Source organism: Gobio gobio, assembly GCF_949357685.1.
Source record: "Gobio gobio genome assembly, chromosome: 18".
In the NCBI taxonomy this organism is placed as follows: domain Eukaryota; kingdom Metazoa; phylum Chordata; class Actinopteri; order Cypriniformes; family Gobionidae; genus Gobio; species Gobio gobio.
The window spans coordinates 12,525,856-12,552,678 of record NC_137111.1 but is presented as its reverse complement, the minus strand read 5'-3'; the positions used below and the strand labels follow the sequence as shown (position 1 = coordinate 12,552,678).

At 40.5% G+C, this 26,823-nt stretch overlaps 1 protein-coding gene across 1 annotated transcript in view; it reads right to left on the bottom strand.

The window, feature by feature from the left end:
- myom2b (myomesin 2b) overlaps positions 1–26,823 on the bottom strand; it is a 63,021-nt gene that overhangs the window by 1,373 nt on the left and 34,825 nt on the right. The window contains exons 21-35 of the mRNA XM_079842193.1: positions 25,743–25,905; positions 25,468–25,574; positions 25,115–25,159; positions 23,902–24,038; positions 22,290–22,434; positions 22,108–22,170; positions 18,119–18,186; positions 17,912–18,025; positions 16,809–16,896; positions 16,663–16,701; positions 14,466–14,571; positions 13,570–13,733; positions 12,604–12,640; positions 12,437–12,459; positions 12,287–12,342 (exon numbers count right to left, since the gene is read on the bottom strand). Of these exons, the coding sequence (XP_079698319.1) occupies positions 12,287–12,342; positions 12,437–12,459; positions 12,604–12,640; positions 13,570–13,733; positions 14,466–14,571; positions 16,663–16,701; positions 16,809–16,896; positions 17,912–18,025; positions 18,119–18,186; positions 22,108–22,170; positions 22,290–22,434; positions 23,902–24,038; positions 25,115–25,159; positions 25,468–25,574; positions 25,743–25,905 (1,355 nt within the window). The remainder of the gene's footprint in view (positions 1–12,286; positions 12,343–12,436; positions 12,460–12,603; positions 12,641–13,569; positions 13,734–14,465; positions 14,572–16,662; positions 16,702–16,808; positions 16,897–17,911; positions 18,026–18,118; positions 18,187–22,107; positions 22,171–22,289; positions 22,435–23,901; positions 24,039–25,114; positions 25,160–25,467; positions 25,575–25,742; positions 25,906–26,823) is intronic.

Genomic DNA, 26,823 nt, shown 5'->3' with positions numbered 1-26,823 from the left:
CATCAAGAATCGTCATTCATCTATAAGCAATATCACCACATGGGCTCAGGACTACTTTGGCAAACCTTTGTCAAGTACCACAATACGTAGTTACATCCACAAATGCCAGTTAAAACTGTACTGTGCCAAAAGGAAGCCCTATGTTAACAGTGTCCAGAAGCGCCGTCGACTTCTCTGGGCTCGGAGACATCTGGGATGGACCATCACACAGTGGAAACGTGTACTGTGGTCAGCTGAATCAGTATTTGAGGTATTTTTTGGGAGGAATGGACGCCGTGTGCTCCGGACCAAAGAAGAAAAGGATCATCCAGACTGTTACCAGCAACAAGTCCAAAAGCCAGGGTCTGTCATGGTATGGGGTTGTGTCAGTGCCCTTGGCAAAGGTAACTTGCACTTCTGTGAAGGCACCATTAATGCTGAAAAGTACATAGAGATTTTGGAGCATAATATGCTGCCTTCAAGAAGACATCTTTTCCAGGGACGTCCATGCATATTTCAACAAGAAAATGCAAAACCACATTCTGCACACATTACAAAGTCCTGGCTGCGGAGGAAGAGGGTACGGGTACTTGACTGGCCTGCCTGCAGTCCCGACCTGTCTCCAATAGAGAATGATGCGACAACGAAGACCTCGTACTGTTGCCCACCTTAAGACTTGTTTGCAGGAAGAATGGGACAAAATTACACCTGAAACACTTCATCACTTGGTGTCTTCAGTCCCTACATGTATTTTAAGTGTTGTGAAAAGGAATGGCAACATTACAAAGTGTTAAATGCTTTACTGTCCCAACTTTTTTTTAAATGTGTTGCAGGTCTGAATGACAGGAAAGGATGCATATTTACAAATGACATGAAGTTGACCAGACAAAACATGAAATATTTTTGTTCATATTGTCTGCAATGAAATACAAGTCAAAGTAGATTTAGAAATCACTTCTCTTTTTTTTTATTTGCGTTTTCCATACTGTCCCAACTTTTTCTGATTTGGGGTTGTATTTTAAAGAATACATATGTTAAATGTATTATTTTATTTAAATATACTTGATATTTTAAATATAGTTAAAAATAATCCTTATATTTTACGTGTGTATTACCTAATAGATGTTTTTTAATTAATTCACATGTACAGAATTAAGTGAATATAGGGAGGTTATCATTAAAAAACATTTAATGAAACATGTAGGTCTATAACTTCTTATGGTGAGGAATAGATTTCTGAAGAAAGTAGCTTTTACAGAGGTGTTAGTGATAAGCTGTTGTACCCATATAGGTAAAATAAAATACAAATTTAGTGTACATAAATCTGACTTTGTTTTCAGATTTATGTTGCATTTTATGTTTACATTACATATTTCACAGTAATGGATATCAACAAAGCGACTCTTTGGGCTTTTTATGAAGAAGAGCGGCTCAATGAAAACTAAAATATACAGTACGCCCGAAGCCCTGAGGGGAGCTCTCACTGGAAATCCACAGTATACATGACCTCTGCAGGTCATCATGTGAAAGGTCTCCTCTCCCACATGAGTTCACCTCATCTTTCCTTTAATGGATCTGAGAGCCACTGACCTGCTATGTTTATTTGATCTGAAAGAAAAAAAGGATGCCGGGCATTTCCAGCATCAACTATTCAGGCGAATCATAATCCCACCAATATCCTTTCGAAGGGAGAATACAACATATTCCCCAAGCTGGCTTCATGCTGCTAGCAAGCAATGGATTATGAGGCAGAAGACAATGGACATGGATCTTAGGGAGCGGAGGAGTATGACGCTCTCCAACACGCACTCCCAGGATTGAAGGGAAGAGCCTCAGAACAGCGCTCACCGGCATGACTGCCTGCGGCAATACAGATCACTAATGCATTGGCTACAGCTCTCCATGGGCGTCTGAAAGGAATGCTCCAGTTGCATTACAAGTTTAAGTCTATTGACAACACTTAAGGCATAATGTAGATTATCACAGAAAGTACTGTTGACTCATTGCTCAGTTTGCAATAGCAAATAAAATGTGTGTGTACAGTAAAACACTTACACTTGGGAGACACATGATATTATTATAGTATGATACTTATGATGGACATGGTAGTGGATCTTAACAATACATTTAGGTCGGCCAGATTCATAGTGCTAGTTTAATTATAATTAATATAATTAATGTACAATTGCGATTAACAACTTGTTTTACATTCTAATCACTGAACACATGTAGATGCACTTTTGCCTGAAGTTCTTACATAATAAATGTAATATTTGGTGTGCTGCCCCACATAGTGGGGATTTTTTAAATAAGAAAAATTCCTTTAGCGGTCTTCACTTTTCTTTCTCTCAGACTGCCTCTTATCAATTGTCTCCCTGAGGTTGTGCCTCCTTTTCTTGTCATAGCGCCTCCTCTGAGTGGCCATGCTCACCTTCTGGCCCTGTCTCCAGTTGTCTCTCAACGGGCCAGATGTGTCGGGGGTCTTCGGTGGAGAATAGGATCGGGCGAGATATACCTCCTGAGTGCTGAACGCGCCCTCGCCTTTCTGAACTTCCCAACAACCATCTCAACAGAAGTGCCGAAAAGTCCCAGAGGGCGAGACCGGGGCATCAATAATATCCTTTCTCTCCTTCTCCCTAATATCTGCCAGGTTCAGCCACAGCTGTTACCACCGTCACAGCCATTGAATGACCAATGGCAGTGGCCGTATGTTTAGTGGAGTGCCAAGTCCGTGATGCAGACAATACCTCCAACATTTGCATAATTGAAATGTTAAAATGGAAATATGTAAGCTGAATATGGTTTCTTCCATGATCTCTCCACCTTGGAGTGAAGATCTGGAAAAAACGCTAAACTAATGGGGGAGGGACGCTTATCTAGTCTACGACTTATTCCAAGACAGATTTTGGGCCCTATTTTAACGATCTGAAACGCAAGTGTCAAAACGCGAAGCGCAAGTAACTTTGTGGGCGGGTCTCGGTGCTGTTGCTATTTTCCCGGCGGGATAAATGGCTCTTGCGCCCGGCGCAAATCTAAAATGGGTTGGTCTGAAGTAGCTTCATTATTCATAGGTGTGGTTTGGGCGTAACGTGAATAAACCAATCCGAGCGTCATCCAACATTCCCTTTAAAAGCAGGTGCGCAAGTTCCATTATGGATTGCTATTATTATGGCGTATTTACCAGGCGCACGCCAGGAGCGGTTCACAGCCGAGGAGACTGATGTTCTTGTAAGAGCAGTGAAAGACAGAGAAGTGAAGTTGTAATGTTGTACATTATGGTAAAGGTGATTTCACAGTCTTTTTTTTTCAGTCTTTCAGTTTTTTCAGTTTTTCAGTCGATTTTTGTTCCTGGTTCTTGACGGACAAACCAATTTGTCAGATGTCCTTATATACATATATGTCTTGCCACTATTGGGCAAACAGGTCTTATCCTTAATTATTACAATTAGCCTGAATCATTTGTAAGCTAGATTTATGCCTATTTTTTCACATCTTCGTGGCACACCACAATGATTTCCGTCATCTCATGTGTTAATATTTTTTTAGTGTAACAATTTATGATTTGCAAAAATAACTGTTGCATCTGTGTAGATTACATGAGCAAAGTGTATGCGCGTTGTGCACGCTATACATTATGGTCAAGCATGCGCCCTTAAAATAGCATAATGAACAACGCGCAACGCGCCACTGACTTTAGACTAGGTTTTTTCTGGTCAGTGGCGCAATTGTTTAATGGAACAGCAAAATAGCACCAGGGATTGTTTGCGCCGGAACACGCCTCCTTTTTTGCGCTGAACCGCCCAGGTAGCGCAAGTTCATTCACTAGTTTAGCGACGTGCTTCTGTGGAGGGAAAAGCGCGCTTTGCGCGGGTGCAAAATAGGAATGACACATGCGTCGGTGTACAAAGTCAATTGCGCTGGGTGCAAGATAGGGCCCCCAGTCTAGCCATGGCACGGGCCATTACATCCAACAGTTCCCCTCACTGCTGGATGGAAGGAGAGGGCTCAACACATTCAGATTCTTCCTCTGAGCTAGATGCTGCCAGCAACATGCTCTCTGCTGGATCGGACAATGCCAGAGACTGGGCTTCCTGATCAAGCAAATTGTTCGAGCCAGCAATCAAGAATTAAAAAACAAAGCGACCCTTCTCTGAAAGTCCTTGACCAGCTCGGCCTGCGTTCCCCATGATCTAAGTCTCCAAGCTGCTTCGGCAGCGGGACCTGAACCATGTGGTGCAGACATTTGTCCCTCATCCCTCGAGCAGAGAGCCAAGCGCAAGCGGAGCTTCCTCACCTGGAATTTGTCACAGTGAGCGCATCCAGTACACTCGAGTGTTGAATGCACGTGCTCTGCTCCCAAACATACAACATACAGATTGTGGGAGTCCTCAGGTGTCAAATAACGAAGACACGGAGGCATACACTTTCTGCTTGAATTCTCTATTATCTTTGATAATACAGGCTACAAACAAACGGCTCCTGATGACAAAAACACAATGATGTGGATTGCAGATAACCTTGTATACTCACAGGCGCGCCACCTGTGATGTCATGGATTGTTGTCATCCAATGAATATTGGCATGTGCTTAAACGTGCTTCAGGCCCCATTTACACTAATGCGTTTTCATTTTAAAACACATAACTTTTGCTACAGTTACACCTGTCGTCTACACTACTCTGCCATTTTCGAACTCTGGGGTTGCATTTCTGTGTAAACGGACCAAAACGGAGACTCTTAAAAAAACGATGTGTGGCTGCCCACATTACACTACCGGAACACGACAGACCAGGGCTGCGTTACACAAAAGCACTGCAAGTTGATCGTAGAGACCGTTATTACAATGCTTTTGGGAAATATAGCCCATAGCCGTCTCTCTCAAAGGCTCTGTAACATACCAGCCTCGACGGCCGTGTAAACAATAACACAGAGACGGAACGGCATGCTTTGCTGACCTTGTGGTCCTTATTAGCAGCCTCAGTGCAGTTAAATGCTCTATTGTATAATACTGCAGCTGCCTACATGCGTAAAGGCCAATTTATACTTGTCACGGTTCATGAATTCACTATCTCACTCTCGTACGTTTTACGTGGGCGCATGAGTGAATGTGTGTGTGTGGGTTGATTGAATGAGTTGTGCGTGCGTAAGTTGGGTGTGCTGATTATTGATTACACCTGCTACGATGATCAGCGTTCCAGCTGCGGTTGATCAGCGCACCCTATTTATTGTCTCTCTGTTTGTCATGTCATTGTCAGAGCGTTGTTGGATGTCGTCCGGTTTGTTTCCTGCCTGCCCTCCTGTTCCTCACCCCGTTGTTCTCCGTGCTCCTTGATCTTCGTGTTTCACCGATTCCTGTGGTTGTGTCACCATCACCGTCTTCACCACTTCACCTCACGGGAGATCGCTGCTGTCCACAGAGTCCCTGTGCCGCCAAGTGTGTCTTCCTGGAGGATCTTCGCTGTGTCCAGACCTTCTTGTCACACTCAAAATAAACATCTTTTACTTGCTATTGAATCCGACCATTTCTTTAGTTCCGGACGTAACAGAACGCTCTGACCATAACATGGATTCAGCAAGTTCATCGGACCTGAGTGAGTTTCTGACGCAAAGTGTTGCGAGGATGGATCAACAGGAAGAGAATCTGAACATCACGGGACACGCGGTTAAGACCTTGGTGGCACAGGTGTCCGAGCTGACCCAAAGGATCAAACAACTCGCCAGTCCTGCTGTGCCCAACCCACCGCCGTTTCCCCCCACACCTGCAGAGCCGATCCGGCATCCCGAGCCACGCCTACCCAGTCCTGAGTGCTACAACGGTGAGCCGAATTTCTGTAGACCTTTCCTGACCAAGTGTTCTATGGTTTTTTCGCTCCAACCACAGACCTTTCACACCGAGGAGGCGAAGGTGGCTTTCGTGTTAACTCTGCTTTCCGGACGGGCGGCGCTGTGGGGAGCGGCGGTGTGGGAGAATCGTCAACCCTGCTGTTCCTCGTTCCTGGCACTCTCAGAAGAGATGAAGCGAGTGTTTGACCGAGCGGTGGCGGGGAGAGAGGCAGCACGTCAGCTCGCCGATCTTCGTCAGGACAACCGCTCGGTCTCAGACTATTCCATTGAGTTCCGCACCCTCGCCGCTGAGTGCCATTGGAACGAGGAGGCACAGCGGGACATGTTCCTGCATGGGCTGGCTGACCGCATCCAAAGAGAGATCTACACCCTGGACCTTCCTGAGAGACTCGACGGTCTTATCGAGCTGACATTGAGGGTGGATAGTCGCCTCAGTCGCCTGGAGCAGTCGTCGAGAGGAAGGACTCAAGCCGCCAATGTCGAGTGCTCTCAAGCCAACAGATGGGGTGCGGTCAGTTCCAGTGCTGATCTGGAGCCCATGCAGGTGGGTCGGGCTCGGCTTTCCCGGGAGGAGAGAGAGAGACGGAGATCCCATGGTCTTTGCCTCTACTGCGGTGGTACAGGACATTACCTGGAGAGATGCCCGGTAAAAGACCATGCCCGGCGGTAAACCAGAGGCTACTGTCGGGCGGGATCTCCGTGGAGAAGACCTCATCCTCTACTCGCCTTCCGGTAAGACTGCTGTGGGCAGCCCAGTCACACGTTTGTCAGGCACTTTTGGATTCCAGAGCAGAGGGTAATTTTATGGATTTTTCACTGGCACGCACTCTGGGTATACCCATCACTACACTTCAGGACAGTATCAAGGTCAACGCACTTAACGGACAAGAACTTCCCAGTATTACATTCACCACAAAACCATTGACACTCATTACATCTGGCAACCACACGGAACTCATTTCATTCCTACTCTTGGACTCACCCCTGGCTCCCGTTGTCCTCGGTCATCCTTGGCTGGTCCAGCACAGCCCTAGGATCGACTGGGGACATAATTCAGTTTCCACCTGGAGTACTAAGTGTTATGAGTGTTGTCTGGTGTCTCCCGTTTCGTCTGTGTCTCGTCCTGTTTTTCAGAGTGAGGTGGTGAATTTGTCTAACGTGCCCCCCCAGTACCAGGACCTGAAGGAGGTGTTCAGTAAGTCCCGCGCTGCTTCTCTTCCTCCGCATCGTCCCTATGACTGTGCTATAGATTTACTCCCAGGTAAGTCTCCGCCTAAAGGCAAACTTTACTCTCTTTCTATTCCTGAGAGGGAGGTCATGGAGAAATACATTTCTGATTCTCTAGCCTCCAGATTCATCCGACCTTCCTCTTCTCCAGCGGGGGCAGGGTTCTTTTTTGTGGGAAAGAAGGATGGTTCACTGCGACCTTGCATTGATTACCGAGGGCTGAATAACATCACGGTAAAGAATACTTATCCTTTGCCGCTGATGTCTTCAGCCTTTGAGAGGTTGCAGGGAGCATCCGTTTTCACAAAACTGGACTTACGTAACGCTTATCATTTGGTTCGCATCAGGAAGGGGGATGAGTGGAAGACCGCTTTTAATACCCCCAGGGGGCACTTTGAATATTTGGTGATGCCGTTCGGGCTATCCAACTCCCCAGCGGTCTTCCAGGCACTCGTCAATGACGTGCTGAGAGATATGGTCGACCAGTTCATATATGTCTACCTGGACGACATATTGATTTTTTCTTCATCTCTCCAGGAACACGTTCAGCACGTCAGACGAGTGCTTCAGAGGTTGCTAGAGAATGGGCTTTTTGTCAAGGCGGAGAAATGCGTTTTTCATGCACAGTCTGTTCCTTTCCTAGGATACATCGTCTCGTCTGAGGGAATGCGTATGGACCCTGACAAGGTTAAGGCTGTGGTAGAGTGGCCAAGTCCAGATTCCCGTAAGGCCCTGCAGAGATTTCTGGGGTTCGCCAACTTCTATCGGCGTTTCATTCGCAACTACAGCCAACTAGCCGCGCCTCTGACCGCCTTGACCTCTCCCAGAACTACGTTCAGGTGGTCTGATGCAGCTGAAGCTGCATTTACCAAACTGAAAGGCCGCTTTGTTTCGGCCCCCATCCTTATCGCCCCTGATCCATCACGTCAGTTCGTGGTAGAGGTCGACGCATCAGAGGTGGGGGTAGGTGCAGTTCTATCGCAACGCTCTCTCTCAGATGACAAGATGCACCCTTGCGCGTTTTTGTCCCACCGTTTATCTTCTGCCGAATGTAATTATGACATTGGTAATAGGGAGTTGCTGGCCGTCAAGTTAGCGTTGGAGGAGTGGCGTCATTGGTTAGAAGGGTCGGGGGTACCTTTTATCGTTTGGACTGATCACAAGAACTTGGAGTATATTAGAACTGCGAAAAGACTCAATTCCAGGCAGGCTCGTGGGCTCTTTTTTTCGGTCGTTTTGACTTTTTACTCTCGTACCGCCCCGGGTCCAAAAACATCAAACCCGATTCTTTATCTCGCATTTTTGATCCATCCGAACGCCCGATTACTCCCGAGTGTATTTTGCCGGAGAGACTAGTGGTCTCCACACTCACATGGGAGGTCGAATCGAAGGTCAGATCGGCCTTAGAAGGGGTAACGCCTCCGCCCGGCGGTCCACCGAACCGATTGTTTGTGCCGGAGGAGTTACGGTCCGAAGTTATTCAATGGGGTCACTGCTCCAACATTGCTTGCCATCCAGGAGTAAACCGGACTAGGGGTTTGATAAAGCAACGATTCTGGTGGCCATTAATGGCTCGTGACGTCCGCAGTTTTGTATTGGCATGTTCAGTTTGTGCGATTGGTAAGACGTCTAACCGTTCTCCAGACGGGTTACTCCATCCGCTGCCGGTGCCTTCGAGACCTTGGTCCCACATCGCGCTAGATTTTGTCACCGCCCTCCCGCCCTCTAATGGCATGACGGTTGTTTTAACCGTAGTGGACCGATTCTCGAAGGCAGCACATTTCATTCCCTTGCCCAAATTGCCCTCAGCCAAGGAGACAGCGGTGTCTGTCATTGACCACGTTTTTCGGTTACATGGCCTCCCGATGGACGTAGTTTCTGACAGGGGTCCCCAATTCGTGTCCAAATTTTGGCGAGAATTCTGTAAATTACTAGGAGCTACGGTTAGTTTGTCTTCGGGTTATCACCCCCAGAGTAATGGTCAGACTGAACGTGCCAATCAAGATTTGGAGAGAGTGTTACGATGTTTGGTATCCAAGAATCCTTCTTCCTGGAGCCAACAGCTGTCTATGGTTGAGTACGCTCATAATTCACTACCAGTGTCATCTACGGGCCTCTCTCCGTTCCAGTGTAGTATAGGGTACCAGCCACCTATTTTTCCGAGTCTGGATTCCGAAGTCGCGGTCCCCTCCGCCCACGCCTTTGTCCAGAGGTGTCACCGCACATGGACCAGAGCCCGTGAGACTCTGCTCCAAGTGGGGGCGCGCACCAAGGCTAAAGCCGATCGCCACCGGTCTAAGCCTCCTGTATACGTCGTGGGTCAAAAAGTGTGGCTTTCTACCAGAAATATTCCGCTCCGCTCCGTTTCTAATAAACTTGCTCCTAAATTTATTGGCCCTTTCACTGTCACCAAGATCATTAGTCCGGTGGCAGTCCGCCTCAAACTTCCTCCTGCGTACAGGAGAATTCACCCCGCCTTTCACGTATCCAAATTAAAGCCTGTTTTTCATTCTCACCTTAATCCGCCGGTCCCGGTTCCCCCACCGCCGCGTCTCGTAGATGGGGAACCTACGTATTCGGTCAACCGTATTCTGGACTCGAGACGGAGGGGACGCGGATTCCAGTACCTGGTGGACTGGGAGGGTTACGGTCCGGAGGAGAGAAGTTGGGTTCCTGCTAGGGACATTCTGGATCACTCCCTTATTGACGATTACAAGCAACAGGTAAGTTCTTCTGGGAGCGCCAGGAGGCGTTCCTAGGGGGAGGGGTACTGTCACGGTTCATGAATTCACTATCTCACTCTCGTACGTTTTACGTGGGCGCATGAGTGAATGTGTGTGTGTGGGTTGATTGAATGAGTTGTGCGTGCGTAAGTTGGGTGTGCTGATTATTGATTACACCTGCTACGATGATCAGCGTTCCAGCTGCGGTTGATCAGCGCACCCTATTTATTGTCTCTCTGTTTGTCATGTCATTGTCATAGCGTTGTTGGATGTCGTCCGGTTTGTTTCCTGCCTGCCCTCCTGTTCCTCACCCCGTTGTTCTCCGTGCTCCTTGATCTTCGTGTTTCACCGATTCCTGTGGTTGTGTCACCATCACCGTCTTCACCACTTCACCTCACGGGAGATCACTGCTGTCCACAGAGTCCCTGTGCCGCCAAGTGTGTCTTCCTGGAGGATCTTCGCTGTGTCCAGACCTTCTTGTCACACTCAAAATAAACATATTTTACTTGCTATTGAATCCGACCATTTCTTTAGTTCCGGACGTAACAATACTTCTGCGTCGAGTGTACGCCGTAGTGTATGCCGTAGGCTACGCGCGTAGCCGACGCCGTCGTGAGCATTTATACTTCTGCGCTGTTGTCTGTGTCAATGTGCAATTACACATGCAGACGCTAGTAGGCAGTGTCCTCGGGCATGTTGGTGTAATCAAGACAACAGCCGAAGAAGAAGCAGCTTGTGTAGAATCTGTACATTCATGTCGGAATATCAGCAGCAGTGAGAGAGCGGCTTTTCTTGCAGCTTGAGTTGTTGCATCTAATACAAATTAAGCATCTCTAGTTGATTAGTAAAGTTAAATAAGGCGATCTGGCGCTGGAATGTGTTTGTAAAATCATGCGGAGCTCGTGGCGCTGTTTTCAGCAGCGGTGGCTCGAGCAAATTGCTGTTGCGGAGACTTCATTCACGAAATATACCCTAATGTGTCCCTGTTCTTGATATACAATTACTGATTAACATCTTTGGTTTTAATGAGAACATAAATAAACTATACTCAGCGAATCTATGTATTTATTTACTACCATAAAGTATCACTGGACTGCAAAATATTGTGTTCTAGCAGACGTAAGGAACTATCATCCAATTTCTGGACACACACACACACTCCTATCGCAGATTTTTTATTTATTTATTCACCTGAGGGAAGGGTTCTGGCAGACCAATCACAGCGCTTGCGGTCCGCGTAGAATTGACGCATTGTTACATTTTTGGAGAGGTGCGCGTCAGGGTACGGCGTAGGGTACGGCGTACCCTCTGCGTGCACTCGACGCAGAAGTATAAATTGGCCTTTAGAGGCAACTGTTTTGAAGGGTCATGTGACATACGTTTACGGTTGTGCAGTTTAGACAGAGATCGTTTCTGAAACGCCAGTAGACGAGGATCATTCTCATTTTAAAACGCAGTTTTTAAAACGAAAACGCACTTGTGTAAACAGGGCCTCAGTCGCTGGTCACGCTGATGGCATTCCACATAGCATCAACTCCAACTCGAATTTCCATTTTAAAAGGGAAATCTAAATCATACTTTTTTTGTGCTATTTGTCTAGGCCGGGGGTGTCCAGTCCAGCTAATGGACTAAACGCCCCTGTCCTGCATAGTGTAGATCAATTAAACCCACCTGAACCAGCTAATTAAGGTTTTACTAGCCATGCTAGAAAACTTCCAGGCAGATTTTGAGGCAAATTGGCGCTAAACCCAAACTGCAGAACAGTGGCCCTCTAGAAGCAGGTTTGAACACCCCATGTCCAGGCAGATGAACGCATGGTTATGTGTTACTAATGTAATTCCAGTATGTATTCTTGCGCATATCATGTTACTAGGTTCAATGGTTTAATGGTATGGTCATAACATTGCAGTTGAAAGACTGGATGTAGCTTTAATTTAATTTAAGTTCAGTTAGCCTTACTGCACTAATCTTAAGCCAACACATTATGTACCAGTCAAACGTTTCAACACATTTGACTGAATTAGTTTCTTATGATCGTAAAAACCTTCGTAAAAGGATCGTAAAAACCTAAATCTAAAGGCTTTTGCTTAAATTCCAGAAATTTGTTTTGTAGACAAATATAAATTGCGCCAAACCTGTTTTTAATGGATGAGTTGAAGAAACAAATGCCCAGCATGTGAACCACTTCAAAAGAGTGATGACTTTGATAAAGCTCAAATATAATGATATAATGATATAATGATTTGGCCACTTGGTCCAAACATAATTCCTATACTCATTTGTGTTGTTTTATAGTATTAAAAGAAAAAGTGAAACTGATAAAGAATGAGTAGCTGTAGACTTTTGACTGGTAATGTAAGACTGGTAAGTGCAATTGAATATTGTATGTACACTTTGTGTGGTTTTTGACATGGTTTTCTTCAAAAGGAAAGTCAGATCAGAATCCAATTTCTTTATGCATTGTGATCCATTTTTCACAATGTTATGGCTCACACATAACAAGCTTAAACAAACCTTCTTTTCCATGATAGTCACAACATCAGGAAGACCACCAACCACTTTGCCACGATCTGACAAGAAAACATTGCCACGTTAATTTTAGGACTATAATTACATATCAAAGCAGGACCCCCGAGAGTGTTGGGAGTGATTAAGTATACTCACTCTTTTCAGCATATGCTTCCGCTCTGAAGGGCAAAAGAAGAATAGCAGTTCATTAGCAGACCTTAATATTTTACCCTAACACTGACGTACAAGCTCACATGCTTTGCATCTCTAAACATTTAGGAGGTGGAAAACCATGTGGTGGCCTGATGCACTGGTTATCTTACTTGAGTCTCTGGAATTCTGCGTAGGCGTTGTCGTAGACTAAAGGGGGAAACAGAAAAAAAAAGAAAAAAAAAGTTAAGAGCATATAAAACATGAATACAATTTTTTTTAAAAATGGAAAAATACACTGTCTCTCTACTCGCCGCGTCTTGTCCCGGAGGCACGGCATAAAAAGAAAATCAGCTCTCATTATTTTAATAGCATTGTTTTCCTGCTTCGCTGGAAATAGCTCTTCTTCCCCTACTCATTACTGTCACCATTCGGCAAATCGTATGACCTGTCAGACACCAGCCCTTGATTATGTTTGTCATCACACAGTATGTTGACTAACTGAAACCACTGCCAGTATCTGCACCTTTGATACTATGATGGCATTTTTTCATCCCTGGATTTCCCTAAAAACATTTCCTGTGTGCGCAGCTGCAACACTGGCCTTTACTTCCAATCAAACACGTTTACACAGGATCAATGCCAGAACACGTGTTTCAGGTGACAATTTTGCTAATAACAAATGTGGTGTAGGGCTTTGGAGTGATAAAGCCTTTGGAAATAGACAAAATCACTTTGAAAACATGACAGTTTTCTTCAGTATTGATGTGGCGTTTTTTTCATTTATGCTAATTCTGGAGGTGAATTGAAAACTATTTCAGCTGTTCATAAAGTATTTCACTTGATAATTAAGTTCAAAAGTAACTGGGTTATTTTTCACAATACTCTCCTTTAAAGGCATTATACATTTTGATTTTTTTTTCTCCCTGAGGTCCACTTATAATGTTTAGTCAAGGTTGTTTTATGCTAAAACAAGCATATATTAGTTTTCTGTCACTATTTTACGACCTGCTATTAGGCCATTAAGATTAAACGAGGAGGAAGTTTCATGTCCAGAAGATTTAAGGTCAACCGTTATTAAATTCCTTTGGAAATAATCAGTAAGCATTATTAAGGAATGACACATCCAAACAACTCACGTTGTCCAGAGAGGTCCAGGGTACGAGTGTGCGTCTTCTCGGCATCAGCAATCTCAATAGTATACATTCCTTTATCCTTATCAGTAGGTTCGACTATCTCCAAAGTTGCCATTTCTGGGTTGCCCCCAATTCGCATTCTTTCTGATGCAGTGGTTTTAGATTCCCTTGAAGCACAAAGAGCAAGCCTGTTAAATATCTGTTCATCAATGAGAAAATTACAAAATCAATAAGACCATGTGCAAGTGTAGCGCATGCACATCACTGCTTTTAACATGTTACAACGAAGGCATCTTTAATCCCTTTTTAAACTCAATTGTTTGCTCATTTTTCCATAGAGTAAATGTTAGGCATGCCTTTTTTTAAAGTGGAGCATCAAATTAGCATGTCCCTAGAGTAAAATTAGACACGGCGGGTGTTTTTTTTTGTGTTGTAACTGAATGTGAAATTCCCCTTGCATTAATACCTTCTTTGCGTGAGATTCAAAACGTGCAACACGGGGAGGAAAGACCCAGAATAGCCACTTCAAAATGCTAATAGAGGGATTTGAGAACCCATGCGAGCAGGAAAAGGCTTTTCTCGCTACGTTAGTATTTCACATGCTACTGAATCACCTCCAGGGCAGAGCATTAGGGAACTGCAATCAGAATGATTTGTTTTGTGTCGATAACAGACCAAGGAACAAGACAGACTCTTTATTCCATGTAATTTCCTGTAGTTCAATAATCTTTTTTTTTGTACACCTCACACTAAAGCAAAACAAAAATATTGACCAAAATCCGAAAATCATGTTTACATGTAGAGTCGTTGTCACGCCTGGGGACATGAAGAGGCATGTGCATTTCATTTTTACGGGTATTTGTCAATCTTTTTTTTGTGAGAGTGGAAAATGTGCATACTTTTGTTTCCAATGGATCTTCATCTCCTCGGTGTAATATTTCATGTGGCACTGAAGCATAATGCCTTCCGCAGTGCACTGAATCGACAACTCGGAGGCACTGGATCCTATCCAAGTCAAAAAAGAAGGAAAGAGATCTTAAAATGTACTTTTATTCTTTTTTTTTTCACAAAAAGCTGCATTGCTGTGATTCACCACATGTTTAAGCAGAGCTTCTTTTGTTATTTATGCAAAGACTTTCAAGTAGTCACTCAACTAAAATGAACAACTGTTCTTCTCTCAACTGCAGTAACAGAAGTGTTGGGAAGTCATTCCATCATAAAGATTGAGAATTGATCCAGTACATTAGAAACTGAGCTCAGGGGGTAGAAATACATCGAGTTGATTATGTATAAATATATTTATGTGAAAATATGTGAAACATGTCAAGAACGTGGTCATATTTCACCTCAAAATCATTAAACATACAGTCAAACCAAAAGTATTCAGAAACCAAATATATTTTGGTTTCACTAGTGGGTGCAGGACACTATAGTTCATTTATGTAAGTGAGGATAGCAAAAAAAAGTAAACTGTGACATATCATACCCAAAAATTCTTCATACAGTAGACTACCAGTAAAATTTATTTGGGACCAAAATTATTCAGACACTTTGACCTGACCATGTTTTGCTTAAGTGTTTTTTTCTTGAATTGCTAATACAACCTTTTACACCACAGACTGAACAAAATTAAGCATTGCTTGGTCATTGGTTGAGCTAAATTGGAATTATCTAATTGTGTACTTAAATTTAACAGCTGACAGCTGATTGGTTGATTGTAATCCATTACATACCTTTCTATCAAAGTTATCCGACATTATCAAGATGAATTTGTTCTGACACAGTTTAACTCTGAGTTCTTGTCATATTGTATTACATTTTCTAAACTATAGCGAATAAACTGTGATAATGTGAGAAAATATTGAAGGTGTCAAATTTTGGTTTGACTGTATAGATAAATATATATTTTGCATTGTGACATTATATTCATGTCAATTTGGAAGATTTTCCTCCCAAATTCTCATTACTATAATTTGAAAAATGATATACATCAATCTATCCATCCACTCTCCAAACCACTTGGAAAACACCCAAGATAATATATTTATATATATTTATTATGTTTCAATTATTTGTATGTATTTTAACAATCAAAAGTTTCTGTAGCACTTTATTTTACAGTCCTGTTCCCCATGTACATACTATATGCTTATTATAGTAATTGAGATAACTGAACCAACTGCTAAACCTAACCTTAACCCATTTATTTAGCATATATTACCCATTACTAGCTGAGGTAAGTACACTGTACACGTAAGTGCACGTAGGCTATTGTATAAAGATTTTTGTATAACTTTAATATAATAGTATTTGGTTACACTTTATTTTAAGATGTCATTATTATTACAGTGTACACTCTAAAAAATGCTGGCTTAAAAACAACCCAAGTTGGGTTGAAAATGGACTAACCCAGCAATTGGGTTGTTGTAACCCAGTGAATGGGTCGTTTTAACCCAGCGGTTGGGTTAAAAGTTTGCTTAAAACAACCCAATCGCTGGGATAAAACAACCCAATTGCTGGGTTAGTCCATTTTCAACCCAACTTGGGTTGTTTTTAATCCCCGCATTTTTTAGTGTGTAATTATATATTTAAGTACTGAGAATTATTAATTAACCACATTTACTTACAATAGGGTTAGGGTAGGATTAGGGTTTGGCTGATATAAATATGCATAATTTACTGTTATTACTATGGTAAGTACATGTAACATGTTACCTAGTATTTGTATCTACCGTAGGTACTGCATGTATGAAAATCTTTTGATGGCTTTAATAATATGCTGCAATTATTTTTCACCTAAATACCAAATCAACATAGTTTGCTTTTCAGCATTAGAGTTTTAGAGTCACCCTAGGATCATACAGTCATACAATTCCTCATCATGACCCTGACTGCTAGAGCTGAGAGACTAAGAATGAACTATGGAAACATAAAATGTTCTACAAGTTAAATTATGAACTTTTTAAGTTAGACTCCATAGACACCATAGAAGATGAGAGAGGAAGATGATTTAAAATCAGTTGGGTTTAACACAAAGAAAGACATGCTGGCTTTGGAGAGCAAAATGACGAGCATGCTGATACATGTCATACACACCAGAGATACGGCTGAGCTCATTAATGATGTCATCAAAAGCTGTGGATGAGAGAAAAAAAAAACATCTTTAATACGTTTTATGGAACATTTTCCAGCACACATTTACATTTTTCTATATTTGATAAGACAATCCTGAGAGACTGTACCTTTGCCAGAAACATCAATCTGTGACACATCTTGGCCTCTGTCATCGGTGATGGTTGCCTTATATAGTCCCACATCCTTCTTGGAGAACTAGTATATAAGGATTAAAAAAAAATGGAAGAAAAAAAATACAACATCTCACAAAAACAGGCCACCTGAGTGATGCTTTTTTTAGAGCATTACCGTCAGAACAGTTTCTGTGCTACATTGTCTTGGGAGTAAATTATAGCTATTTCAAATAGTTTTGTAAAAATACATTTGACAAAAAAAAATTCAAAGAATAACCAGCATTACATAAAATTACTACAGCACTCAATTGATTCACACCTCTGATTTGAATCCTTTGGTAGTCAAAAGCTCTTAAGGTTATTTCTCATGTGAAATGCTCTTCATAAGATGTCAGGAGCGATTATAGCAAACAGTATAATTTTGTCATGTGTCAAGCTTCTTTGTTGTATTTATCGAGGTTGCACAAGCTGTTTTACTTTGTAAATGGGAAGAATATCGACTGAAAAAAAAACCCTAGAACAATTACCCTTAACAGTCCAGCAGGGATTATTTCTCTGTTTACTGAAATAACCTATGGTACTTAGCATTGAGTGTGCTTCAATACACTTTAAATATATTTAAATTTTTGATTACGGAAAACACAAACACAAATGCTGCCTGTTACTGACTAAACTAGTGGTCACGACCCAAAAATGGAGCACAAGTTTGTTCTGTTCTGAGGGAAGCATGAGAAAAAAAACTATGGTAAATGCTAATTCTATCTCACAGTTATTAGCCATATAAATGTGCATAGAATTGCAATATTAAGATACCACTTAGCTAATGCTAATGGCTAATACTGGCCCAGTGTTTGTTCCATGTGTTATGCTTTAAGATCATTATTCTATGTACTCACTGGAAATATAAGATAATATGGAATATAATATTTGGGTTAACTATTTTTTTTATTTAGAAATTGAAATGTGTTAAATGGCTTTTTGGCTTACTTTTGTACAATAAGCAATTTTGGAACTATGTCAGACACTTGATATCCAGTTAAAAAACATTTGGGCTAAACCATTTGTTTTAACCAGTGTTTATGGAGTGAAGTGCTCACATGAGTTAGGGGGAACTTGCAGACTCCTGAGTTTAAGTCAGCAGGCACCTCAGGAATCACCTCTACATTGTCCTTATACCACTGAAACATAGACTCCTTCTTCAAATTAGCCACCTGAAAGTGGTCAGACATGCAAGAAAACACCAATATATCATCAGTCAGTCCACATTCAATTTGCTTGGGCTAAATCATTCCCATCCAACTTGCCTTGCAAACAAGGGCAACAGAAGCGTTATCCCCAATTTGAAAAGAGAGGAACTCCATAAAGTGAGGGCCTGGAATGTAAAATCAGAAAATGAACATTCTGACATCATGGGAAACTTGAAGAATAACCTAGCAAGCCTACTGAAAGAAAAAAAATTTTTTTTAACCAACCTAAGGTGGTTTAGCCTGTCTCACGCCCTGGCCAAGTGGCCTAAAATTTGGAACGTGCAAAGCTACATATTTTCAAAATCTACTAGTTTCAGTAGAATCTACAACATAACTGAGGGGAAAAGAGTGACTGGCATTTTATTAAAAATGTATTCTTCTGCAGAAGCTAGATACAGGTTTGGAACAACATATGGGTCAGTAATAGGGATGTGCCCGAAGCCCAATTCGTTATTCGGAAATGCACAGATAATGGCTTCAAAACAAATAACAAATTCTACCGAATAAAGGCCCATTCACACTAAGAACGATAACTTTAAAGATAACCATAACGATAACTATATTAGCAACAATATTTTTTTGGACGATATCGTTCTGTTCATTCTAAGCGCGTGCTTGTCTGCCACTTTAAATGCTCGAGTTTGTTAGAGCAGGATGGATTCTGATTGGCTGACAATGTTGTTATCGTTCATCACCTGATCAAAACACTAACTGCGCTCTCCCAGCTAATTAGTTGCTAAGACATACACTATATTGCCAAAAGTTTTGGGACACCTGCCTTTACATGCACATGAACTTTGATGACATCCCATTCTTAATTATTAGAGTTTACTATGGACTTGGCCCACCCTTTGCAGCTATAACAGCTTCAACTCTTCAGGGAAGGCTTTCCACAAGGTTTAGGAGTGTGTTTATGGAATTTTTGACCATTCTTCTAAAAGTGCATTTGTGAGGTCAGGCACTGATGTTGGACGAGAAGGCCTGGCTCGTAGTCTCCACTCTAATTCATCCCAGAGATGTTCTATTGGGTTGAGGTCATAACTCTGTGCAGGCCAGTCAAGTTCCTCCACACCAAACTCACTCATCTTTGTCTTAATGGACCTTGCTTTGTACACTGTTGCGCAGTCATGTTGGAACAGGAAAGGGCCATCCCCAAACTGTTCCCACAAAGTTGGGAGCATGAAATTGTCCAAAATGTCTTGGTATGATGAAGCATTAAGAGTTCCTTTCACTGGAACTAAGGGGCTAAGACCAACTCCTGAAAAACAACCTCACCACATAATCCCCTCCACCAAACGTTACACTTGGTACAATGCAGTCAGGCAAGTACCGTTCTCCTGGAAACCGCCAAACCCAGACTCGTCCATCGGATTGCCAGACAGAGAAGTGTGATTCATCACTCCAGAGGACACGTCTCCACTGCTCTAGAGTGCAGTGGTGGCGTGCTTTACACCACTGCATCTGACGCTTTGCATTGCACTTGGTGATGTAAGGCTTGGATGCAGCTGCTCGGCCATGGAAACCCATTCCATGAAGCTCTCTACACACTGTTCTTGAGCTAATCTTGAGCTAATATGAAGTTTGGAGGTCTGTAGCTATTGACTCTGCAGAAAGTTGATGACTTCTGCACACTGTGCACCTCAGCATGCGTTGACCCGGCTCTGTGATTTTACGTGGCATACCACTTCGTTGCAGTTGTTCCCAATTGCTTCCACTTTGTTATAATACCACTAACAGTTGACCGTGGAATATTTAGTCGTGAAGAAATTTACCCGAATGGATTTATTGCACAGGTGGCAACCTATAACGGTACCACGCTTGAATGCACTGAGCTCCTGAGAGCGACCCATTCTTTCACAAATGTTTGTAGAAGCGTCTGCATGCCTAAGTGCTTGACTTTATACACCTGTGGCCTTGGAAGTGATTTAGGAACACCTAAATTCAATGATTTGGAGTGGTGTCCCAATACAGTTGGCAATATGGTGTATATATATCAGTACACAAATGTGAAAAAGGTCTGCACTCTAAAAAATACTTTATTAATAGGAGATAAAGATGTACAAACGTTTCGTCTCTTTGCCTTCATCAGTGTGACAATTTTACTTGTTCTCAATAAGTATATAGAAAGTACGCTGCAGTTCTTAAGGTGATCATGATCATAATGGAACAATCAAATAATCAGTACACAAACTCCAATTTAAGTCCATCTAGAACAATAAATAAATACAACAATAACAAAGAACAATGTTGGGAACAATTACACATCAGGCAAATATGCCATTCATAAACAATCCCCCCCCCCCCCACACACACACACACACTTTCATATAAACTCCTGATTAGACAGTCAGATAATCAGTTCACAGACTTTAAATTAACTCCATTTTGGCACAACAAATAATGGGAATAATTACAAATCAGGCAAATATGCTGTTCATAAAAAACAAAAAACAAACAAACAAACATGAGAGATCATAATCTTCATTCAAACCTAAAGGGGACATAGTTTGTAAATCAGGAGTTTATATGAAGATTTTATATTTTTCTTTGTTATTGTTGTATTTATTTATTGCTCTAGAATGGACTTAAATTGGAGTCTGTGAACTGATTTTATTTTTTGTCCTATTATGATCATGATCACTTGAAGACCTGCAGCGTACTTTCTATCTTATTGAAAACAAGTAAAATTGTCACACTCACGAAGGCAAAGAGACGAAACATTTGTACATCTTTATCTACTATTAATAAAGATTTTTTTTTAGAGTGCAGACCTTTTTCACATTTTCATTCATCACCTGGAAAAAAATATAGTTTCTCTGTGCCATTATCGTTATAGCTGTGGTGTGAACTCTGCTATTCATTAATATTGAGAATGATTTTTAGAACTATATCTTTATCGTTATCTTGATAGTTATCGTCCTTGGTGTGAACGGGCCTTAATAGTAAAAATAATTGGCAGACACAGTCACTCCAGGGGACACAGTTGAACCGGGGATAGCTATAATAATGAGGTATATGAAATTAATGAGTGTAAACTCGATATATATCCTATATATAAAGCATATTTTAGAAAATTCATTATAAAATGTATATTTATTTGCAACAATTTTATGAACAGCAATAAGAAATTTGGACCCACTTTATATTATGTGGCCTTAACTACTATATGTACTTTCATGAAAAAAGTACAATGTACTTATTGTGTTCATATTGTATTGCAAAACACTTTTGCTGATATTGAGGTGGGATACGGGTTAAGTTAGGGACAGGTGTGGTGGTATGGGTAAGTTTAAGGGTACGGTTAGGTGTAAGGGAAGTGTTAACAGTGTAATTATAAATGTAACTACAGAAATGAATTACAGACGTAATTACATGCAGCTAATTTAAAAAAATTTAAGTACAATGTAAAAACATGCATGTACACAATAAGTGCATTGTATCAAATGATTAATTAAAATGTTAGTATATAGTAGTTAAGGCCACTTAAATATAAAGTGGGTCTATACATTTCTGTTGTAAGAACAGTTAATGGACATGCTCTGCAGTGTCATGGAAACATTCTGGGTGAAGACAGGAAATTTCAATGTCTTTCATTGCTCCCATTCCAAACTGCAACATTATGACACGCAAGTGCTCTGCTGCCTCCAAAGTGAGTAGGGCATAGGGATGCTCATTTCCGATTGGAATTCGCCCAAAACAAAGGCTTCTCATGTAAATTTAAACTTTTGGTCAAATCCACGCTTAATTCCATTTTTTCCCAAATACATATACAAAAACAAATAATTTTGAGATTGTAACATATACAGATATTAGCTCTGCTGCACAACCCTAGTCAGTAAATAATAACAGAATTATTATTTCTTGGCGAACTATTCATAGAAGATATTATTTCAGCAGGGAACCAATAAGATATTTGATCAATGATGCAAAGCTTATTTGTGAACCTCAAAAAAGTAATAGCAAGAATGCATTACAAGACCACAGGGTCTAATTCAGTCTATCAGAAGTTTATTTCAAAAGCTACATCAACCCAATGAGTGCAGTACCCTCTTTCACACGAATGTACTCCCTCCTTTGGAACTCCGCCTCAGCCAACGCTGCCTTGAAGGCTGGAACAGGAAAATAAAGAAGAAGAAAAAACTATAAGAGGTCAGTGAATAGAGTTCAAGAAGAGCACAATATCCCAAGATGTGAGCTGCAAAAGCCCTAGAGCGATGCTGGCTCTAACCATCTCCAATCAGCACCAGAGAGGACTGGGCCTTAGCTCTGCCATCTTGGATCTGCACAGTGAAAGTGCCCTCGCTGTCTTCAGTGAAATGATCCATCACCATCTCAATAATGCCTGTAGCTGCGTCGTGACTCATTTTAGTTTGCTGTGAAAAAGGCAGAGAGGTAAACATTTCTCTCCTGGGCTTTTCTTAGGAGGCTCAAGCAAATGAACATAACAGATGGTAGTATTGCAAAGGAGCTGAATCTATTTATTTGGATTGGTTATGTTTCCTTGCACAGCACCAGTTGGAGCAAAACTTAAAGGGATAGTTCACTTAGAATGACAATTCTGTAATCAAATAAAACACCTGTATGACTCTCTTTATACATAACACAAAATAAATTATTTATTGCAGGAGATCCATGCTGGCCTTTTCACTTTTTCATCCATTGAACTGATTGGGCAACAATTAGGGATGATGTACCAGTAGTCAGTGTCTGGCTGATATTAAAAGCAGATAATTATGTTAAGGCAGATAACCGTTAAATGGCTGATATTTGATTTTTTTACTATTTTGTCTAAATAAATGTAAAAAATATAGCACAATGAGAATGACAATTATAATGTACAGTAGTATACAGTGCCATAATTATTTTGAGATCTGCTAAAGATTTATATCATCTGGTAATAAGATAATATTAAGTGAGAGTTCGATAACAAAATAATCGATTGCCCAGCACTAAATATAATAATATAATATAATATAATATAATATAATATAATATAATATAATATAATATAATATAATATAATATAATATAATATAATATAATATAATATAATATAATATAATATAATATAATATAATATATAATATTATTGTATTATTATATTTTGTGCTGGGCAATCGATTAATCGCGATTAATTGCATCCAAAATAAAAGTTTGAGTTTACATAATATATGTGTGTGTACTGTGTATACTTATTATGTATACATAAATACACACTCATATAAATACTCGTATATATTTATGAAATATTTGCATGTATATACTATATTTAAAAATTTTATAAATATAACATATCTTTCGTAAATATAGAGGCGTGTGCATGTGTGTGTGTGTGTGTATATATATATATATATATATATATATATATATATATATATATATATATATATATATATATATATATATATATATATAATTATTATATGTGTATGTGTATATATATATATATATATATACACACACATACACATATAATAATTTTACACAGTACACACATATACGTATATTATGTAAACACAAACTTTTATTTTGGATGGAATTAATCGCGATTAATCGATTGCCCAGCACTAATCCAAAATAATCTGATAAACCATTCGATAATGATATTTTGTGAAATCCCTAGTGACCACTTGGCACTTGCTAAGCAATATTTTCTTCTTCTTTTACGTTCCACAGAAGAAAGAAAGTCATAGGGTTTGGAAGTACCTGAGGGTGAGTAAATGATGACAGAATTGTCATTTTGGGGTGAGCTATCCTTTTAATATAAAACTCCCTGATTTCTGTTTATGAAATAATGAAGGCTGTGGTTGTCGGTACCATTCTATTTGACTGTTCTTTACCTCACAGTTGACAAGCTCCTTGTTATTGGCAAAGAATTTGTAGGTCACAGAAGTGGAGATGCCCTCAGCTTGCAGCCAAAAGCGCATACGGCCTCTCTCTAGAATCTTATAGGCCAGTTCAGTCTTCAGAGGAATAACTGCGACACAAGAGAGGTGATGCGTGACAAACTGACATGTTGCCTAGTGTGTTGTCACAGTTCATACACATGACCTTTGAATTTACACATGCTGATCCTATAAAAAAAATATAAAAAAATCAGAATATTCCCATCTATGGCTTTTCTATATAAGGACACCCAGGCCTGGTTTCACAGACAGGATTAGGATCAATAAGGAGATAAATGTGCGGAAGAAAAAAAAACATTACTGATGTGCATCTTGAGACAAAACAATGGCAGTGACATGTTTTAAGATATGTCAGTGCAAGTTGCTTTCAGTTAAAACAGCTCAAATATGAATTTCTTAAGCCTTGTCTGTGAAACCAGGGGCTAAAATCATAGATCAAAGACCAATTATTGCACCCACAAAGAGTTATTTTAGCCGAAAAAATATGTTAGAGCAAAGCATAAATAGAAAAAAACATATGCACTATAGAAATTTCCAAAACACATATGAAGTTGTAATTTTGTATCAACATGTATTAACTAATGTTAACAAATTGAACCATATTGTGAAATGTTACAATAACATTTTTAATAATAATTAATAACAATAATAATTTTATTGAATTCCATGACTTTTCTAAGCCTGGATAATTTCCAGGTTTTCCAAGACTGTGTGAACCCTGAATACACTGTTTAATTGATGTGTCAAATGAGCATATTGAACATGGCTCATTCATTTAGTTGAGTCTGATCAACATTTTACAAAATTAGATACTGGACAGATTGTAGGTAAAAACAACAGTATAGAATCTCTACTACGGAGCCCCTAAGGGGACATGGTGGTGGAAATAATATGAGATGGTAGGAAAAATAATAAGTCAATGCTTTTGGGATCTTTTTGAGATGTTCCCCTAAGAAACTTTGCGTTCGCTCGCAAAATGTTTGTGTTCCCCTGAGAAACGTTGCAAGCGAATGCAACATTTCTCGGGGAAACGCAAAACATTTGCAAGAGGACGCAAAAGCATTACCAAATATTTTATATATCTCATATTCTTCACCATGTCCCTTTAGGGGCTCCATACTCTACTCCCTCATCTGGGACCACTTACTTGGGTTGCGTATGTCATAGCTGAGGGCCAACATCTTCTCCAGCTCTAAAGAATAGAGGTAACCATCATTTTCTGTCAGCTATCATCATTATCAACACTTTTCAAGTACATTACAGCAGATAGTACAAATCAAATTATTATTAAATGAAGGATCTTTGAAATATCTCATATCATGGTAACTATTATGTAACATCCATGTCACACACCAGCATATATACAGCATACCGAGATCTGAATCAAATATGATTCGAATCTGTCAATGGAATGTTTTGATAGTGTCTTGTACTCTATATAACTTTGAGGAAGGGCATTAATAATGAAGCTGATAGTCATAATATATTAACAAGCCTCACCTTCTGCTGAGATCTTGTAGCTGGCCGAGACTCCATCAGTATGTGTAACAGATACAGAGAATGTGCCCAAATCCTCTTTGTCTGGGTTCTTAAAAAGCAAAGTTGAGCTAAAGAAACAAATGAGCAAACATTAGTGTCTGTTCAGTGGGACAACAAAAGGAAAACAAATGGAATTAAATATGCACAGACTGTGGCATTGCCCTAAATATGCTTTGAGCTAATATGTATCTGGACCAGCTCTAGTTAGGACACATTGAATGTGTGTTTGTGCTTACTGGCTGCCTGATGTCTTGGCGATGATGCCTTTAGAGAAGTCAGTAATTTCTTGGTAGGACTTCTTCCACACAAACTTTGATGTCTCCATCATTTGGCAGCTCTCAAACGAGAGATAAATGTCACCTGATTCCTCATCAACACCACACTTGATTTCCTGGGTGCCTTCAAAATAACAGAAGCACAGAAGAATTTGCACACAGAAATGGTCGACAAGAGACGGAGACTACTAAACAAATACTGTAGGATATGCTGGAGTAGAGATATGATTGGATTATTGGTCAATGCTCTTCCCTAGGAATGATATGAAACGTTGGGGACACAATATTAAATTGATCAGCATTTCTCATGATATAAACACATTCATATTATATTAATACATTTATTTATACATATATTTAATTATTAATGATATTTTGCTCCTCTGAAGCTTTAAAATGGACAACAAATGTCACATATAAAACATATCCGCTGATGGCATTTAACATCACTGACGTCAAATGCCATTGGTACCAATATGTCTCCTAACCAAATGTCAAACCTGATGCAGCACCATATTTGATTTTCAGTGAAAACCAGCTTAAATTTTGGTCTGTTTGTCACACAAAGCTATAACGTATCATAAGCTATGATATGCTTCTGTTTTTTTTTTTTTACAAACCCAGTTCTAATTCACTTTTATTGTATGGAACAGAGCAGCTAGGATGTTCAGGGAAAATCATCTTTTCCACACATGAAAAAATAATAAGAGTAAACCTTATTCATTTTAGGTTGAATAATTGCTATACCCCAGCCAACATTTATATGTGGGGCCCATGTGGGTTTGAAATGGGCTGAAAAATGGGCTCAATATGGGATTGTCCGCGGGTTCCATAATGGCCCCATGTTAATTGCCCACATGGATTTCATATAGGATGGCACTTGCCACTAGGTGGGACCCAAGTGGGCAACATGCACAAGACCCATCTCGGTCCCAGATGTTAAAATGTGGTAAAAAAAATGTTTGTATAAATCATTGTATTTAGGTGAGGTCAAGGCGCCTATTTTTATATAGCTCTTTATACGATACAGATTGTTTCAAAG